Here is a 21,227-nt window from a genome sequence, read left to right as displayed (position 1 = left end):
AACCGTCTCCATGAAGCTGGGCTACGGTCCCGCACACCGTTAGGCCGTCTTCCGCTCACGCCCCAACATCGTGCAGCCCGCCTCCAGTGGTGTCGCGACAGGCGTGAATGGAGGGACGAATGGAGACGTGTCGTCTTCAGCGATGAGAGTCGCTTTTGCCTTGGTGCCAATGATGGTCGTATGCGTGTTTGGCGCCGTGCAGGTGAGCGCCACAATCAGGACTGCATACGACCGAGGCACACAGGGCCAACACCCGGCATCATGGTGTGGGGAGCGATCTCCTACACTGGCCGTACACCACTGGTGATCGTCGAGGGGACACTGAATAGTGCACGGTACATCCAAACCGTCATCGAACCCATCGTTCTACCATTCCTAGACCGGCAAGGGAACTTGCTGTTCCGACAGGACAATGCACGTCCGCATGTATCCCGTGCCACCCAACGTGCTCTAGAAGGTGTAAGTCAACTACCCTGGCCAGCAAGATCTCCGGATCTGTCCCCCATTGAGCATGTTTGGGACTGGATGAAGCGTCGTCTCACGCGGTCTGAACGTCCAGCACGAACGCTGGTCCAACTGAGGCGCCAGGTGGAAATGGCATGGCAAGCCGTTCCACAGGACTACATCCAGCATCTCTACGATCGTCTCCATGGGAGAATAGCAGCCTGCATTGGTGCGAAAGGTGGATATACACTGTACTAGTGCCGACATTGTGCATGCTCTTTTGCCTGTGTCTGTGTGCCTGTGGTTCTGTCAGTGTGATCATGTGATGTATCTGACCCCAGGAATGTGTCAATAAAGTTTCCCCTTCCTGGGACAATGAATTCACGGTGTTCTTATTTCAATTTCCAGGAGTGTATATTTGTCCAATGAATACCCGTTTATCATCTGTATTTCTTCTTGGTGTAGCAATTTTAATGGCCAGTAGTGTACGTTTTGCTCTTTGTCTATACACGCTATTGTGTCAAAGCATGCCGGCGTATCTACAGAAGCGGAGTGGTCAACAACCTGAAGGGCGGGTGGGGAGGGGAGGGGAGGGTTTGTGCATCGTAACGGCCTACAGCTCTGACTGTGTGCGTTCTCTTGTCTGCAGCAGCAGCCGGACCGCGGGACAACCATGGCGCTGGTGACTGGGAGCTGGGTGCTGGACGGCCTGCTCGTGCTGCTGCCGCTGCTCTACTGGTACACGACGCGCCACTACTCTCTCTGGAGGAAGCTCGGGGTGCCCTACATGAAGCCGACGCTGGTCGTCGGCAACATGGGCGGCGTCGTGACGGGCCGCCAGCACATGGGGGAGCCCATATACGAGTGCTACCTGCGGGCAGGGGACGAGCCCTTCATGGGAATGTTCGCCTTCGATCAGCCGCTCCTGATGGTCAAGGACCCCGAGCTCGTGGGCCGTGTCTTGGCCTCAGATTTTTCCTCCTTCTACCGGCTGAATTTTACCATACCGGAATCAGAGGAATCTGTGGGTGGACGGTCAATCTTCTCCACCAATGGTCCAAGGTAAGAAGTACAATTATTTCAGGTAGTTTGCACAAGTCACAGCATCAAAACGATGCCGAGCAAAAGTTTTGCCCAGAATGCTATTTATTTATAAGCATACTTTAAATGGAAAAATTACAGTCTACTTGAGTACTCTAAATGGAAGACTTACACGTATATATTGGTAATCGAAAATTAGGAAAGATTATTTATTTTCGTCCTAAATGCATACAGGGCGTTTGTTTTAACTTGAGACAACCCAAAATCTCGAAAACGAAGATGGTTTGAAGAAACATTCTAGGTGTAAAGCTAATACGCATTAAAGACATGTGTCTGTGCTACAACCAACCACTTCATAACCGCCCCTCCAGCATGGGTGGGGTCAACTTTGTATTTTCAAACGGTATACAGCCCATATTTTCTTCACATTCAAATTATACGCCAAAATATATGCATTGCTTACTCAATCCTTTATTTCTCACTCGTAGCAGATGCCGCTGTAATCGACACATATCAAGTGTGCCTGTTTTTGCAATTGACAACCGAGGTTCAAATGGCTCTGAACACTATGGCACTTAACTTCTGAGGTCATCAGTCCCCTAGAACTTAGAACTACTTAAACCTAACTAGGACATCACACACATCCATGCCCGACGCAGGATTCGAACCTACGACCGCAGCAGTCGCGTTGTTCCAGACTGTAGCGCCTAGAACCGCTTGGCCACACAGGCCAACCGAGGCATTTGAGTCTACGTTTCATTATGTTGGTGCATAAGTTGGTAGCGCTTCTGTTTTGCATCTTGGTATCCCGGTTGCTATGGGTTCATTTATCGATTGTCCTTTATTATTTGTAGGTCACTGCTCCTATTTCAGTTTACATATTGTCATTTTATCATTTGTAAATAGTGAGTGGGGGCTGCGTACGCTATAAAATAGTATGCCAAGTGGATAAATCGGAACATTTCCGACATCTTCGGCGACAGCAATGGAGGCAGCCAGACACATTTTCGACGTGTGTGGGGATAACGCCATTGGACAGTACGTGGAAAGAAAGTGATTTTCTCGTTTTAAGGAGGTTCGTTTTGACTTTAGTAACTCTACACATTCAGGAAGCCCTTGGGCGTTTGATGAAGGTCGTTTCATCGCCTTAGTCCACAATTACCCACGTCAGTGTACTCGAGAAGTGGCATATGTGATGAACTGTGACAATTTCACCTTCGTGCGGCATATTCAGGCGACGAGGAAGATTAAAAAATCGGCACCGCATGCTCTAAGCCAAAATCAGAAAAAATTGGCGGGTGGCCATATGTGCATCTCTGCTTACTCGTAATCAATTGCTTCGTGAACAACACCTATTATTCCTACCCTGTATCGTTACTGGTGACGAGAAATGGTGTATAGGTTAGTTAGGTTTAAGTAGTTCTAAGTTCTAGGGGACTGATGACCTCAGACGTTAAGTTCCATAGTGCTCAGAGCCATTTGAACCATAGTGAACTTCCCCAAGGTGTAACCCCTGACATCCATTTTAACAATTGAGGCGACTTGCGACGTAATCCAAGAACAACGGCCAGGAAGACTGCTGAAGTGATGCTACTCTGTGGTGACGCCCGCCTACATTGTGTTAAACTGACACAAACATTATGGAAGAGGTAGGTTGGAAAGTCATTCCGCACCCACGTTATCCACGTGATCATGCGATCTCAGATTGTCATCTTTTCCGCTCTCTACCAAGCAGCCTTCAAGAAATTTCCTTTCCGGACGAAAAGGCGCTCCGAACATGGATTGACAGGTTCTTCTCTTGAAAACCAGGTGATTTTTACAGCAGTGGAATCGGAAAGTTACCCAGCACTGGCAGACTGTTGCAAATAGTGAAGGAGAAGATATCATTGACGACTAAAGTCTATGTTATTTGTATGTATTGTGTGTATTTAACTAATGGGAAACCTACGAACTTGTGTACCAACCTAATAAATGTAAACCTTTGTGTTCCAACGGCTGATATTTGTGTTCAAACGTTACTTGAGTGTCAAACGCTATTGTACAGTAGTTAATAATATGGGTTGAGATTGACGTTTATGGCAAATAAGCTACATGTATGGGAACGTAGTTATCTGTTCCCTGCGAAGTTGACAGTGGTGACTACCGAAACCGTCGGAATGCTTGATTTCGGTGGCCGCCCTCGAACCCCACCATCAGATTGACTGATTTCCGTATGTGTTTCCATCCAACGCCGTAACTCTTGTACTTGCCGCTATGCGACTATCGGTGGAATAAAATGTTCAAATGCGTGTGAAATCTTATGGGACTTAACTGCTAAGGTCATCAGTCCCTAAGCTTACACACTACTTAACCTAAATTATCCTAAGGGCAAATATACACACCCATACCCGGGGGAGGTCTCGAACCTCCGCCGCAATTAGCCGCACAGTCCATGACTGCAGCGCCTTAGACCGCTCGGCTAACCGGCGGAATGAAACAACAACCATTGTAATAAGGTAAAATGTCCATAAATTCAGTGACAGACGCAACTGCCATGGATAGTCACCTAAATGGTGATAGGCAAGGGCACTCACCAAATTCAAGCATTCAGTGGTGAGAGGAAAGGGGACTGGCCAGAATTAAGCAGTCCAACGGTGAGAGGCTAGGGGTCTCACGGATATCAAGCACTCTGCTGGCAACAAAACCATTACATTGACATCGGTGTTCCTGGATCATGGGAAATGTAGTTTGTAACCAGACATTGAAACGACTAACCATATTGAACTGTAGAATCACATTTGAGATACTAAAGTAAATTTCGAGTATCAATATCAACCGTTGTAACACAAACGTTTATATTTACACCGCAAATGAAATGTAGAATTAAACGTAACGGTTCTCTTTTTCAAAATCAGCACACTTGATATCTGTCGATTACGGTTCCACCTAGCACAAATGGGAACCAATGGTCTGAGTAAACCGTACGTATACTTTGAGGCAGAATTCGAATATGCGATAAAAATTGGTGGTTCCCATTTGAAAATACAAAGGTGTCCCTGCCCGTCATGCACGAGCTGTGGTTAGGAAGTGGCCAGTTGTAGCAGAGACTGATGTTCCCTTTGCTAATATTGACTTTTCACGTAAAACATTGTTTTCACACCATGCGCCAGTTTCGAGGTATTTAGTTGTCCCAAGTTAGAACAAACACCGTACATGAAGTCATCTACCGCATAATACTTTCTATGGAAGCATCTTTTATCACATTAAACATGTTGATGAAGTGCTTACAACCAGATGAATAGACACAAGTAACCTACAAAGTAAGGACCAATACGTTTCTGCAGTGTTAAACACCGGCATAAACATAAATCTAGTTGTTTTTGTACGGATATCTGTAGCCAGAAACGGTTTACACTGAGATAAATTCAGTAGTGGAACGATTTTAATGTAAATACATCTAAATTTTTAATTCTCTGTTCTTAAGGTGAGTTGAATATGTTACGTCATCCGAAAGTTATATCACTCCAATCGCTAAAATGTTTTGTTGAGATAAGATAAAGAAAGTTTATATCACTCTAATGCTGAAATGTTTTGCTGAGATACGATAATGCCATTTAGGCTCATACGAGCTTCCAAACTGTTCGAAATCCAATTTGCCACAGGAGTACAGAAGAATTGAATTAATACATGCAGATTTTCGCCCCGTAACCTATTAACAGAGCTTTGATATACGTTGTATTCATTTCAGTGTGTACTGGTTAAGTGTCGATCACAGAGCAAGGGGAAATCGAAATTAGAAGTAATTGGACATTGTGTACCACAGGTTAAATATTTTGCCTCCTATTCTGTTTCTGATTTACCATACATAAACGACCTTCCGTTTCAATTATCAGAAACTGTAAATTTTGTCCTTTTTGTAGATATTGGAAGGTCGGCTTAGAGATAGGGAATGTAATTAAATGTTTCAAACATAATAAAATGTGCGAAGGTAGAAAGATAATCGTTAAATTTACACAGTTTAATATTGGTCATAGAACTCCTCAGGTTTTAAAAATAGTCTACTGAAACAATGAAATAAAAGCAGTACGTACTCGTAAATTTAGGTTTTTCCACAACTTATGCATCTTTGCCTATGGTCCACATTACAGACTCTACAATGGTGCAACTTGTGCGTACAGTACTTATTTTTTCTGTGTTCTGATAGAACTGTTAGGATGAACTCCAACACATCATTGACGCTCTGTGTTCCTGATATAGTATCTGTGCTTCTGCAGTCTGAACTATTGCCAGATTTAATCGTCATCGACCCATCCACATAGCCATTTTGATCACGGCCAAAAGACATGTAAGATAATGGAAATAGCCCGTTTATCCTATGTAAAAATAACGACAATATGTGCGTTATGTTCCTCACCTCATTATTCGAGTAGATTGTTTCCTACACTGATCGACGCTTAAAAAAAAATGGGGCACCCACGGTGGGTGCTGCACTTTTTTCGTTAGGCAGTATATACCTTACTATATGAAGTAAGCAAAAAACAGGAGTACACGTAGTGTTTCCGCCCAATTCTTAAGACTGAAATGAATATGCGGCACTTAGGATGGAAAGCTGGCGAATGTCTTCGACATCTATCCCTTGTTATTTGTTTAGAAGTACAATCTGGTGAGGTATGTATGAAGGTGTAGTAAAAATGTGTCTCCTCCGACAGGTGGAAGATGTTACGTAATGTGTTGACGCCAGGTTTCACTTCCGGCAAGATGAAGCGCATGTTCCACCTGGTCGAAGAGTGTGGACAGGAACTGGTTGAGCACCTGACAGCCGCTACGAAAAAAGGTATGGCTGTTTTGTTATAGTAATTGTTGTTTCTGTTATATTACTATATCGGAAAGTTGCTACGATATAAATGAATCAACAGAAAGATATGGAATATAATGTGAACGTGAACTATAGTTTCCCAAAATGGATGATTTACATACAAAGTGCAAACCAACGATAGTATCAGCTGATACGTGACACCACGCCCGGGTTGCCGGGTTCGATTCCCGGCGGGGTCAGGGACTTTCTCTGCCTCGTGATGACTGGGTGTTGTGTGATGTCCTTAGGTTAGTTAGGTTTAAGTAGTTCTAAGTTCTAGGGGACTGATGACCATACATGTTAAGTCCCATAGTGCTCAGAGCCGTTTGAACCGTTTGATACGTAACAATCAATTGTTGGACTGACATGTCTCATGTATATTTCCATAATTTATATAAGTTCACTTGGTTCGAGTTCGAGCGATGTCAGTTGATTTATGCTCATGTTTATAGCAAGCAACCTCTGTGATTTTGGCGATTAGGCTGTAAATTCTTCTTACTTCTCTCTCCGTAAACTTGTGGAAGCTGCATGCAATTCGTTCTGCAATTTTCTTGGAGTTGGAGAATCCCAGGTGAACGGCGAGGCTGAGGTCTCATACGGTCCGTGGGGACGAGAACCATTTTAGCTTAGGAACCAGGAGGCAGGGTAATCCGTGTGGCTGACCATTTAACCATGGAGACACGGCAATATCTGGGCCTTGCGTCCATCCTGCTGCTATCTACATAACAATTCACTAAGTCACCTCACACTATGTGAGGCGTGGCCACCTTCTTGAGAAAATCGGATAACGTGGTGACGAACACCCAAGTTTGGGCCGATTTGCAGATTTAACAAGCCGAGCCAGCCGACCGTAGGTGTTGACAAAAGAACTTTGTTCTCGTGATGGAAAGTCCTTCCCATAAGAGAGTAGATTGGGACTGCAGTTACAATGCTCTACCGTGAGAAACGAGGTAGCACAGCTCTTCATCTACAGTAGTCATTTAACTGAGGGACTGTGAACGCTACTTTCCATAAAATCCAAACGTGGATGGGTTGTTTGGAGAAAGAGACCAAACAGCGAGGTCATCGGTCTCATCGGATTAGGGAAGGACGGGGAAGGAAGTCGGCCGTGCCCTTTCAAAGGAACCATCCCGGCATTTGCCTGGAGCGATTTAGGGAAATCGCGGAAAACCTAAATCAGGATGGCCGGACGCGGGATTGAACCGTCGTCCTCCCGAATGCGAGTCCAGTGTGCTAACCAGTGCGCCACCTCGCTCGATTCCAAACGTGGAGCCCAGTGCATTGGCTGCTGAGCAAACACGACTGCAGAGAAGGGATATCAGACAGAATTATTAAGAATTGCATTCTTCTACAGGATAATATTGCAAAGCTGTTACTAACTCAGAAATTGTCGGTTTATTTACTACTGTACCAATTGTCGGAATATTGAAAAAGCAATTTCACTGGCGCGCAGAAAGTTGTGCAGTCTCAGAGGTAAGACAACAACAAAGAGGGATCATTTCTTCCTTGGCAGAAGGTGAGTCGACACTTCTCCGGTGGACAACGTGGACGGACTTCTTCCCCACCAGGCGCAGTCAGCAGCAGATCATGGGACACACTGCCTTCTACTCGACGACTTGCAGGGTTTAATGAGACTACGCGAGTTTAGGCAAACTGATTTCAAGACGTAGAAATAAAAATAATCTTTCGGTTTGACGCCACTTCGGCGACTTGCGCGTCGATGGGGATAAAATGATGATGATTAGGACAACACAACACCCACTCCCTGAGCGGAAAAAATCTCCGACGCAGCCGGGAATCGAACCTGGGCCGTTAGGATTAGGTTAGAGCGACATTCGGTCGCTCTAACCACTGTTTTCTTTAATCTCATTTTGTTCGACATTGTTCGTTGTATTTGTTCGGGGCGGACGTCCCATGACACCCGTTCAAGTTCGCTGTTGGTCCTTTCACTTAGTTTCTTGATTTACGGAGGGCAGCTAACCCTCTGACCCAACACGCTGAGATACCGTGCCAGCTAACCTCTCAGCTACCGGTGGCGGACGACGCAAACATGATGATGTGAATGAGTAACTGCTGCAAACCTTTACAATCATGGAATATTTGAGGGTTCATTAACGATTTATTCTTCGTTGTAGTATGCATATATTAGGTAATCACTCTTTCGGCGTCATTATTAGGTTGGAGCACAACTTTTTTTCTTTTGCATGTTGGTATTCCGGTTGGTTCAAATGGTTCAAATGCCTCTGAGCACTATGGGACTCAACTTCTCAGGTCATTAGTCCCCTGGAACTTAGAACTAGTTAAACCTAACTAACCTAAGGACATCACACACAAGAATGCCCGAGGCAGGATTCGAACCTGCGACCGTAGCGGTCTCCCGGTTCCAGACTGCAGCGCCTAGAACCGCACGGCTTATTGCGGTTGCCATGGGTTTATTTGTCGACTGTCATCTTTCATTTGTAGTTCACCTTATCTATCTGAGTTCACATATTGTAATTTTGTTATTTGGGAATAGTCAGTGGAACTGTGAGCGCAAGAAAATGGAGTACCAAGTGGAGAAATCGGACAATTTCCTAGACATTCTGGTGTTTGAGTACAGTAGGAGGCAGCCAGAAACATTTGCGTCTCGTATGGTGATCACGCCGTTGGACAGAACACGGCAAAAAAGTTTTCTTGCGTTAAGGAGGACCATTTTGACATTAGTGACCCCCATATTCAGGAAGACCTTAGAGTTTGACAAAGATCGTTTCGATGTAATAGCCCACATTGTTCGATATGAGTGTACTCGAGAACTGGCAAATGTAATGAATTGTGATCATTCCTGTCGTGCGACATTTGCATGCGATGAGGAAGGTTGAAAAACCGGGAGAGCGGGTACCGCGCGCTCTAAACCAAAATCACAAAAATCTGCGGGTGACCATCTCTGCTTGCTCGTTGTCAATTGACTCGTGAACAACACTGACCATTCCTATCGCACATCGTTACTGTTTATCAGAAATGCTGTCTTTAAGCTAATATCAGAGAAAAAAGGGTATGGTTAAGCCCAGACAAAGCAGCAATTCCCTGTACAAAGACACGCGCGTATACACGAAAGATAATTTTATATATCTCATGGAGCAGCGACGGTGTGGTGTACTGCGAAGTTCTTTGCAAACGTCTAAGCGTCACTGCTGATATTTATTGTCAACAACTGAGACGTCTTGCAGCCCACGTCATTATGGAGCCACCACTAGCTGGCTCACTGCCTTGCTGACAACCTGGATTCGTTGCACTGTGAGGTCTGCACCACACTTGAGCTTTAGCATCAGCACTCACCAACTGAAATTGGGACTGTCTGACCGGATGTGAAGGCATTGCTAATTACGCAAAAAAAATTTTTTTCGTGATTTTCTTTAGATTTCTATTTTTTTTCTTTTGTTCATATGGGCATTTCTAATTGTTATAACATTCTACTGCGATTTTTAAATGTAAAGATGTAATTGTGATTATTTCGTTTGCCAATGGATAAATATGTGTCTTGCTTTGTACCTGTGGTAAAGTTTGCAAAGTTCTCTTTTGGAATATTATTAATTGTGAAAAATGCAGTCAATAACATTTATAAAGATCTACGTAATTTACGATAACGATATAACATCTATAGACAGGGGACAGCGATAGTGATATCGATAGTCGAAAGGTTGTTGAGTAGTAGAGGGGATGGTGGATGGTGTGTCTGTGAAGCGTGCGCGGAAAAATACTACTGTGTTTTATGAAAAGCATACGCAATTGTATGGACAGTGATACCGAACTATCAGATTGCTAATTCTCTTTACCACTGCGGTATGTAATGCCATCGCCAGCTAACTTTGAGAGCAAATAAACCAGACTGTGAAAGTGCCACTAACAATACTTTGTTGCGGCCGACACCAACAGTGCTTTTATGCGAATGAACTTTGCTGGTATTGGTTTTGGGTGGTGGAACTGTTGTCTATCACATTCTATCAAGCCGTCAAAGTGAAGACTTTAATTAGCTGTGCAATATAAATGACTTTCAGTGACGTTGTCGAAGTTTGAAATGCGAGAACTGAGTGGACATCGTTTACGGTGTGCTTCACACACAACAATTCTATGAACTGTGTATTTGTGGCTAAGACTATATGAATGTGACGAACTGTGCAATTATGGACGATAGCGTCACGGACAGTGCATAAAGTGTAAAAACGAGCGATGTGTACGTAATGTACTTTGGAAGAGAGGACATGTCAACAACGGTCGTATACTGTCGTCTTGTGGTTTGTTAATCACCACGGGGTTAATGGTACAGCTGTGCCGGAACTTTATTTGCGTTTCGCCAGAGAAGATTAACCAGCGGAACTGCCTGCATCCTGCTCTCATCATCGTAACCCGCCGACATCGTGCTGCCCAACGCAACGCTTCGTATGCAACAAAAAGTTAAGAGATTTCGCCGAACGCTATCCCCTGACCTAGAAAATTTCTTTCTCTATTAAAAGTATAGCAATTACAGACTCTATTCAAATAAATTCTTTGTTTAGTTTATGTTTGGTTTCTTCTAACGAAAATAAAATTACAATCAGTGAATTAAAAGTTGCCTGGTAGTCATTGTTGAAACACCAGCAAATATAAACTTCTTCCTCTCATTAGAATTAATTCTCCTTGCATGTCAAAATTATTATAGTTATTTTATGTAGTTTTATGTATTGTTGTGGGACTAGATATATGACAGTGACTAATAAGAGTATTTTGTCGCGAAATATGGCTTCGCGCGAAAATTATGGAGACCGCCACAATTGCTTGCGTTCTGACCAATAACGTAAAAGCTGCTATTCCCGTATTGGTGCATTTCCTGACGTGAGCGTGAACTATAAATGTCAGCTGTAAAATCACGTAGGAACTGTTTACCTAGTAATAAAAGTTTTTGATATTGCATTGCTAGGAGTCGTAGTATTAAGAGACAAAAGTGGGTAGATGTATGGTGAACCCACCAGTGTTCATGCAATTATTAACAGTATTGTGTGTGATTCACGAAATTTTGTCACTTTTTCTAATTCCTTTCAGATATTGTCTTAGATGTCTTTGAAGTTTCAGAGAATATACACACAATTTAGTTGGGTCAGGTTAATTTCAGAGCAGTTTCTCGTGAATATTAGAGTTTTCAGTTCGTAAACAAAGTGGGATCGTGACCAATTGAGAAGTATAAAAAAGAGTGTGGCTTTCCAGCTAGAATTTTGGATGGCTTCACAGTTCAGATTTTGATAATTATTTTTCCTGAGGGTTGAGATCATCACACGGGCCACCTTTACCAGCCGTCTAGAGTCCAACCAATATAGTCAGCAGCCTGGAAGAGGCGCTGCAGGCGATGTCTTGCTGTGAGCAAAGGCACTTCCGTCGGTCGTCTACTGACATCGCCCATTAAAGCGACATTTCGCCGCACTGTCCTAACGGATACGTCAGTAGTATGTCCCACATTGATTTCTGTGGTTACTAATTCAGGTTTGGTTCAAAAATTGTCTGGTAGCACTGACAACTCCATGCAAAAGCACGGCTCTCGGTCGTTAAGTGAAGGCTGCTGGCTTCTGCGCTGTCCGGGGTAAGAGGCAGTGCCAGAAATTTGGTATTCTCGGCAGATTCTTGACGCTATGGATCTCGGGGTATTGGATTCCATAACGATTTACGAAATGGAATGTCCCGTGCGTCTAGCTGCAACTACCATTCCGCATTAAAAGTCTGCTAATTCTCGTCATGCGGCCATAATCATGTCGGAAACCTTTTTGCGTGAATCACCTGAGTGGAAATGAGAGCTCCGTCCTGTCCTGTGCGACTGTCCCTCGCACCACACTGTTCAGAACTCCCAGTGTCCTGTGCGACTGTCCCTTGCGTCCCACCGTTCAGAACTGCTGTGTTGGCAGAAGAGCCAACACCGTGTAGCTAGAGGAGGCCGAAATGCACGCGTTTAAGCTCACGCAAACTGGCGTGAGGTCTGGAACAGTTAGGGAATTTATAGTAGCAAATAAAGTACGTAGTTGATGTAATACTTAACTTTAATCCATAATTGGAGAACATCGCTCTTGTTGATACATTAATAACAATCTCAATATAAACTGGTAATGGCGCCTTGCTAGGTCGTAGCAAATGACGTAGCTGAAGGCTAACTATCGTCTCGGCAAATGAGAGCGTATTTGTCAGTGTAGCATCGCTAGCAAAGTCTGCTGTACAACTGGGGCGAGTGCTAGGACGTCTCTCTAGACCTGCCGTGTGGCGGCGCTCGGTCTGCAATCACTGACAGTGGCGACACGCGGGTCCGACGTATACTAACGGACCGCGGCCGATTTAAAGTCTACCACCTAGCAAGAGCGGTGTCTGGCGGTGACACCACATTCCTCCCCCGCAAATCGGCGAACGGTTGTGTTATAAGGCTTCCGCCCGCCGTGGGGAGGACCCCATGTTGACGTATGCGATGAGGTGGGGAGCCTAACAACAGGCGAGGCTGTGCCACCCGCACCCTGCCATTCGGTCCGAGGGGAGCTAGGAAACGCCTGAAAACCTAGTCCAGGGTGCACGCCAACATGCGGTGTATGCGCCCTTAGAGAGACAGGAGGGGCCGAAGGGTCAACCTCCATCGAGTCGGGGCACCCGACGGGCGAAGACGACATCTGGTCCAGAGCGGGCAAGAGTTCAATGTCGGAGGACAGCTGGTCACGGGAAGCGATCGGCGGCGCGTGACCCAGGGACGCGCGTGGCGGCTGCAGCGAAGCGTCCACGGCGGGCGTCGCCGGCGAGAGAACAGGCGGCGGCGGCGGCGCGTCGCCATGGGGCAAAATGGAAGGCAGCGTCGATAACACCTGGGGATGAGGCGAGCCAGTAGATGGGTCCCCAGGGTGCTGACCGGACGGCACCATCGCTGAAAGCAGACGGGGAGCAGCAGAACCCAGGCGACGACAGAGGCGCAGCTGATTGAGATGCCGACGCACCTCACCAGAGGCCCCCAAAACCAGATACATAGCGCGGCCGAGGCAGTGAAGAATGCGCCCTGCGAGCCAACGCCGTGAACCTCGATAGTTGCGATAGTATACAACGTCGCCTGGAGCAAAAGCAGGTGGCTGCCGCTGCACAGGAATCTGATGCGGCGGATGTAGCAAAGACATCAAGGTTCGATGATGACGACCATGGAGCAACTCAGCCGGCGAGCGACCATCTCGGGGCTGAGAGCGATACGAGGACAAGAAGAGCAATAACGCGTCCTCCCGAGAATGCGACTCTTTCAGCTTCAACATCTGTGACTTGAAAGTCCGGACCAAACGTTTAGCGGCACCGTTTGACTGAGGCGAAAACGGCGCGGACGTCAGATGTTGAATACCATTGGCCTTGCAGAATGACTGAAATTCTGCAGACATGAATTGTGGGCCATTGTCGGAAACAATAGTCTGTGGAAGACCTTCAATACAAAAGATAGCGGATAACACTTGGATGGTGGCAGATGACGTCGTGGAAGACATCCGGACGACAAAAGGAAAATTACTGAATGAATCTACCACAACCAACCATCGAGCATTCCAGAATGGACCAGCAAAATCGATGTGTAAGCATTGCCAAGGGGAAGTGGCTTTCGGCCATGCAAAGAATGTCCGCGGTGGTGCGGATTGTTGTTCGGCACACGCCATGCAAGAAGAGCACATATTCGTAATCGCAGCATCGATTCCGAACCAAGTACAGTGCTGACGAGCAAGTTGTTTCGTTCTCACTAAACCCCGATGTCCTTGGTGGAGAAGCCGTAAGACAGATGACTGTAACGAACGTGGAACCACGACCCGGGACTGATCATTATCAGAATGCAACAGCAAAACACCACGTCGTACAAAAAGTCTCTCCTTGTGAGCAAAAAATCGGCGAACCAACGGATCCTCGATCCGTGACTGTGACAAGGGCCATTGAGTAGCAACAAAACGCAAAACGGTAGCAAGGACAGGGTCAGCAGCTGTGGCTGTAGCTACACGACGAAAATCAATCGGAAACGATTCGACCACGTCATCGGTTTCCGCATCAATGAACATGCAAGCTAGTTCGGAAGAATCGAATGCTCTATCCTCAGCAACAGGCAAACGGGACAACGCATCGGCGTTTCCGTGCTTAGCAGTGGACCGATACAAGGTATTGTAGCGGTACTGCGAGAGGAAAATAGACCAGCGAATGAATTTCTGCGCTGTACGTGGAGGTACAGGCTTGTTCGGATGAAAAAGTGATGTCAAAGGTTTGTGGTCTGTGATGATGGTAAAGTGACGACCATACAAGAAATCATGAAACTTAGTAACACCAAATACGAGAGCCAAAGCTTCTTTCTCTAACTGAATAATTTCTTTGCACAGACGAGAGCAATTTGGACGCAAAGGCAATAGGGCGATCATGCGACCCATCTTTGTGCGCAAGCACAGCACCGATCCCGAAATCCGATGCATCTACCATCAACAAAAGGGGTTTCTGGGGCTTGAATGGCGTAAGGCAAGTATGAGAAAGCAATGCCGATTTCAACTGGCGAAAGGCGCATTCGCTTTCAGTCGTCCAGACGAACGGAACACCTTTACAGCGTAAGCGATGAAGCGGAGCTGAAACGGAAGAGGCGTGGCGCACATATCTGTTATAGTAATTGATTTTTCCCAGCACACTCTGTAGCTGCTTCAAATTCTGCTGCGAAGGCAAGTCTTGTATGGCACGGAGGTGCTCTGGACTGGGATGTATGCCTTGGGCATTGATTACATGTCCCAGATCAGGTAAGTCACGAGCAAAAAACACACATTTGTCCTTCCGCAATCGAAGACCATTTTGTCGCAAGACCTGAAATAATGTTCTGAGATTGGCTAAATGTTCTTCTTCCGTCTTTCCGGAGATCACTATATCGTCCAGATAGTTTGCTGCAGTAGGGACCGACGTACAAACAGTTTGCAGATACTGCTGAAACAATGCAGGGGCGGATGCACACCTGAATGGCAGTCTTTTGAACCAATACAAACCAAGATGCGTGTTAACCACCAAAACGCGCTGGGATTCTTCGTCCACCGGTATTTGCAAGTACGCATCTGCTAGGTCCAACTTCGAAAAATATTTACCCGGGCACAGTTTGTCAAAAAGATCTTCCGGGCTGGGTAAAGGAAAAGTTGCAATCATTAGTTGTGGATTCACTATAGCTGTGAAGTCCACACAAAGTCTCAATTTTCCGGATGGTTTTGGCAATATTACTAAGGGTGAGGCCCAGAGAGAAGCCTGCACACGTTCAAGTACACCTTGTGATTCCAAATCGTGTAATGTTCTTGCGACCTCATCACGCAATGCGTGGGGAACATTGGGTGCTCTGAAAAATTTCGGTTGCGCGTTTACTTTCAGTTCCAAATGTGCTTTATAGTTCATAGCGCAACCGAGGCCCGGTGCAAAAATGTCTGCAAATTCCTCACATAGACGAGAAACACTGTCTGAAGGCACAGTCTGGTTCACTGATAGGACCTGATTGACTATAGACAAGTTAAACAACTGAAAGAAGTCTAAACCAAACAATTTCACTGCAGAAGAAGAACAAAGGACGTAAAATGACACAAGTTTTGTTTGTCCCTTGTATGTTGCAAGAAGACTGCACTGTCCTAACACAGGGATAGCTTGTCCTGAATAACTATTTAATGTAACATTTGCGGCACGCAATGGATGTGTGCCCAGTTGTTTTTACGTGTCCTTATTAATCAATGAAACTGCAGCTCCCGTATCGAGCTGGAATGGTATCACGGTGCCATGAATGTCCAAATCTACAAAAAGTTTATTGTCCTGCTGACGACAAGAGCGACTGTCTCGTGCAACGTGAACTGACACTGGTACAGAAGCACTGGCGACTTGACGGGATTTCCGTCGATGTCGACGCACACTATTTGTGGGACGAACACAGTCACTGTTAGAGAGAATGGCACTGGGCGGAGTGGAATGAACTGCATGAATGTCCATGGGTGAAGGTTCACGAGCCTGAGTAGCCTTGGTTCGATTCCGATTCCGATTCCGGCGCGAAGCAACGGGCCTGGAATGGTTGTGAGTGTCTGATCTAAGCTTTTTCTGGCAAACACTCTGAACATGTCCTTTTTTATTACAGAAAAAGCAAATAGCTTGGCATGACGGGCAATTCTCATGCGAATGTCTAGTTGCACACCGCGGACATGATTTTAGCACTGCATTTGCTTGCTTGCGCGGCACATGTAGCGGAGAGCTTGGCGGCAACTGCGCGGACGGGCGCGAGGGCTGTTTACCATTCCTTGCAGCGCGCCCGGCGGGCCGGTTAATGTGACACACAGCTGGCGAAGTTGCAAATGATTCCTGAGCAAAGTCAAGTGTGTCCTGCCTATCCTATATGTCCATCACTTGTTGAAGGGAGGGATTGGCTAGTTTCAAAATCTGTTCCCGTATACGAACATCAGAAACGTTCTGTGCAATCGCATCATGTACCATAGTATCGGAATAAGGAAGTCCACATTCACACTCAAAAGCACAATCCCTAGTAAGGCCTTGCAACGTGACAACCCACTCCCTATTAGTCTGACCTGCCGTACGTTTTGTACGAAAGAACGTATACCTTTTGGCAACTACATTGACTGAGTCTTTGAAATATGCATCTAATGCAGACAAAATTTCGTCGTAGGACAGAGTTGCTACGTCGCATCGGGGAAACAATTTCACTATCACACGGTAGGTGGACACTCCTACACAAGAAAGCAAAAAAGGCTGCCGCTCAATACCTTGAATTCTGTAGGCAGCGAGATGGAATCCAAATTGGCGTGACCACTCCGTCCAGCTTTCCAGTGCAGCATCAAAAGGACGAAAAGGTGGTGCAACAGCATGTTGTGGCTTCGGTAGCCGTGGAGAGGCGGCGGCCGCATCGTTTTGCATCGCACGTTGACCCTGGATGAGCTGTCCAAGGGCATCCAATAAGGCCTGCGTCTGCTGATTCTGTAAGCGATAAAATTCGGACAGTACATCTGGAGATTGTGGCGAAGCCATGACACAATCAAATTAGTGCATCAATTGGTACAAACGCGATTTAGCTCGTCGCCATGTGCTGTGTTGGCAGAAGAGCCAACACTGTGTAGCTAGAGGAGGCCGAAATGCACGCGTTTAAGCTCACGCAAACTGGCGTGAGGTCTGGAACAGTTAAGGGAATTTATAGTAGCAAATAAAGTACGTAGTTGATGTAATACTTAACTTTAATCCATAATTGGAGAACATCGCTCTTGTTGATACATTAATAACAATCTCACTATAAACTGGTAATGGCGCCTTGCTAGGTCGTAGCAAATGATGTAGCTGAAGGCTAAGCTAACTATCGTCTCGGCAAATGAGAGCATATTTGTCAGTGTAGCATCGCTAGCAAAGTCTGCTGTACAACTGGGGCGAGTGCTAGGACGTCTCTCTAGACCTGCCGTGTGGCGGCGCTCGGTCTGCAATCACTGACAGTGGCGACACGCGGGTCCGACGTATACTACCGGACCGCGGCCGATTTAAAGTCTACCACCTAGCAAGTGTGGTGTCTGGCGGTGACACCACAAGACCTCCCTCGGTGTCCTCTCCTGTACTGTCTCTCCACGTGTCCTTTTTGGAACGATCGCTGTGATTGGCTAGAGCGCTCCCGCCCTGTCTCCAAGTCAATGCACACGCACAAACATAACGCAACACATTCGAAATACTGAATTTACATTTAAATAATTTGAAATCAAATAAATATTTCTATAGCTGAACCATAAACACGCAGTAACACACATTATTAAACACATAAACAAAGAAAATAAACATATATCAAAGGAATAGAAACAAAAGGTAGCCAGTAGCGTAATGTCTCTGTGCTTTCTAAAACACAGTAAATATTTAACCAATCTCTTCATGAATAGTATATATCAGATATAAACAAAAGACATAGACGAATAAATATATTTATAAGCATGCTGCTACCGTTTTTTCCTGTAACTGTGGAGTACTTATGGCCTGACGCTATCGATAGCAATCGGCCACTTTGACCTCCAATAACTCTTGTACTATTCAAGTTACATGCCTGTAATTTATACTAATTCAGGTTTACACTAATAGCTTTCCAGATACACGTCGATCGACAAAATCGGATGAACCGTTTAGATTTTGGAAATTCGTTGCTGGGTGTTACTTGTATAATTTATCATCAGATACAAAACTTTAAACTAATAAAGATATTGAAAATCTGATTACGTCATCAGATTTGTCATGCAAATAATGGTAATGTACATGTTTCTTTTTGAGGTATCATGATTCATCTGGTTACTATTAATTTCTATACGAACTGTGAAATGTCTGCCATTAAGATTTCACAAAGTCCACCATCTTTGGGACTCCCAGCATGTCTCCTTCATCGACACAGCGTCAACGTGGCAGTTCCAGCCACGTGCTTACCCTGGACCACACGCTGGGGTACCCCACTTGTCCGGCACCATGCGTTCCCCCTGCCGAGCAGCCCGTGTGGCTACGCCAACTCCGAACTTAGAATATTTTCAGGGCACCACAACTCACCCGTTACCTCACAGGGTGCAACTCTAGTAAGTAATGAAAAGATACTGAATCGAATATGAAAAAAATAACAAAACTTAATAGAATGTATCAGTTGATAGGACACATCCTGAGCCCTGAAGGAATAGTGAATTTGGCAATTAAGGAAAGTGTGTGAAGAAAAATTGTGAGGAAGATCAAGGGTCGATTACAGTAAGATGGTTCAAGTCGTTGTCGGTAGGAGTAGTTGTACAGAGGTGCTTGCATAGGATATAATTATGTGGAGAAACGCATCAGACCAGTCTTCAGACTGAAGATTAAAACTTGTTGTTGCAGACAGCAACGTGGATGTGCAGGAGCTGATGGTGTGCTACACGACAGACGTGGTTTGTTCCACGTTTCTGGGCGTGAAGGGCGGCGCCCTGCAGGACCCTACGGCTCCCATACGGCAGAGCCTAACTAGGATGCTTCGAGACGACTTGGTGGGCCGTCTGGCCCAGTCTATGAGCTTCCTGGCGCCCAAGGTGTTCGAGAAACTGAACGTCAACATCTTCAATAAGGAACTCGAGGATTTCCTTTCCAAGACCACTCAAGAGGTATGGCTTCAAAAAATGAGTTATTACAAGTCTTCGACTGCCCAGCATCTAAATTCTATTATAAAATGTTATGCGAGAAATGAAGGTATTACGTAATCAGCATACGAATTTCACAGTTACACTGTTTGACATGCTATCTCAATAGTGATGGTATCTCCGATGACGTATTAACTATGTAGATATTTGTCATTTTGTGTAATTGATAGTAACCGTATTCACATTGATTAAATATAAAATCTGGTACTTGTCTTCGTTGTTATCCTCCGCTTATGATTGTTGGCACAGGTTTTTCCACTTTGAATAGACAATCTACAAAGTTCAGTTTCGTTTATAAAGATAGCGCCTTTCCTAAATAACGGGGGATTTTTTAAGTTCTTTCCTCCTGCATTTTTCATAGTAAACAAGCAAACTCTTCCACAGTAATTAACCATCTTTCACAGAAACACAACTTCCTAGGAATGCAAAAACATTTCTGTTACAACTGACTCGAGCAAGAGTCCTAATAAACTTTTCGTCCCGGCAAGTAAGAGACAGAGAAACAGAGATATTACAGTTGTAAGCAAAGAGCATTTAAATAACTGGCCTCAAAATTATTTAAATTCACTTTACGCAGATGTGCATGACTATTATAAAATTTAGTGAAAACTCTGTTGATAAAAACTTTAAAAAATTAACATTTATGCTTTTCCTTAATTAAGTACAAAATTGTTCAATTCATATCAAATTAAAGGAGTAGAAATTGATTTACACAAAGTTGTTTTTAATAAATGAACTGATTCGAATCGAAGGGTTCTTAATACGCATATTTGAGCTTAACTGCATCATAACTGAAACGCTCCAAAAACTTTGCCGGTTTAAATTTAGCTTCGCATCGAAATTTCATAAATCTTTTCTTGAACAGCTGACTCCCCAGGTGTGAACTGGTAAAAGCAGAGAGATTTCAGACAGGTGCTGTTTCGCTTATAGCCACTGTATGGTGTGACGTTACCATGTCCGCTTTCTGATAGCTCTCTATCTCTGTTTGCAGACAATGGACTACCGCAAGAAAAACGGCGTTGTGCGAGAAGACAGCATCGACCTGCTGATGCGCGTCCTGGACGAGTCGAAGCGCATGGTGGACGAGACTGGTCAGGAATTCAGTACGTACTCTCCTGACACAACACAGTATGCCACTTCTGCTATATACGGAAAACAATGTTGGAAATTCCTGTTTAGCGCCTTGAAATTCTAATGTGTGGGAAAACTAATGTACAGGTATGCGTTGACCTTGCCATTCTTGATCTTTTCGTGATCTTGCAGTTTGCTGGTATATAGCTTTGAACAATTTTTCAGCCCCAAGTTGGCAAGTTATTTGATCTGGTGTCCTTCGTTAATAGCACTATACGTAAATCATTTGGGATCATAGATTTATTATGCTTTCTAAACTGGAGAGCTTATATACAGTAATTAAATACAAGTCTTTTATGCATCAAGTTGCGATTACACGAACTGGAATAATGTACCTCAGTCTGCAGTCAGTTGAAAGACAAATGGGTTACATAATTAATGTACCTCATAGCTGTTTTTACTTCCGCATGAGTAATCTGCTTTGGTCCGTGATGACGGTTACTTTTTAAAAGTTACATAATATCTTACCGTGAAGTTTTTGAACAAAAAATATGTAATGTCCCTCATCCACAAACTAAGCTTTCAGAAGTTCAATAGTTCTACTGGATTTTTTGATACTCTCAGATTCACTTTCCTCAGTATTACCTTTTACAACGAGGCGAATCGAACAGTGGCTG

At 44.8% G+C, this 21,227-nt stretch overlaps 1 protein-coding gene across 3 annotated transcripts in view; it reads left to right on the top strand.

Moving 5' to 3' along the window:
* The window catches only part of LOC126418882 (cytochrome P450 6j1-like), a 48,266-nt gene that overhangs the window by 9,385 nt on the left and 17,654 nt on the right, over nt 1-21,227 (top strand). The window contains exons 2-5 of one of the 3 annotated variants that reach the window (XM_050085885.1): nt 1,094-1,506; nt 6,174-6,298; nt 19,184-19,443; nt 20,471-20,570. In XM_050085885.1, the coding sequence (XP_049941842.1) occupies nt 1,118-1,506; nt 6,174-6,298; nt 19,184-19,443; nt 20,471-20,570 (874 nt within the window). In that variant the 5' untranslated portion in view covers nt 1,094-1,117. Of the gene's footprint in view, nt 1-1,093; nt 1,507-6,173; nt 6,299-19,183; nt 19,444-20,470; nt 20,583-21,227 lie in introns of all 3 variants that reach the window. The other 2 variants (XM_050085883.1, XM_050085884.1) reach the window with 2 other exon arrangements.

The sequence above is a fragment of the Schistocerca serialis genome, chromosome 9 (genome assembly GCF_023864345.2).
Source record: "Schistocerca serialis cubense isolate TAMUIC-IGC-003099 chromosome 9, iqSchSeri2.2, whole genome shotgun sequence".
Taxonomy (NCBI): domain Eukaryota; kingdom Metazoa; phylum Arthropoda; class Insecta; order Orthoptera; family Acrididae; genus Schistocerca; species Schistocerca serialis.
Note: the sequence above shows the minus strand (reverse complement) of the source record. Positions and strands in the feature narration are given on the sequence as shown.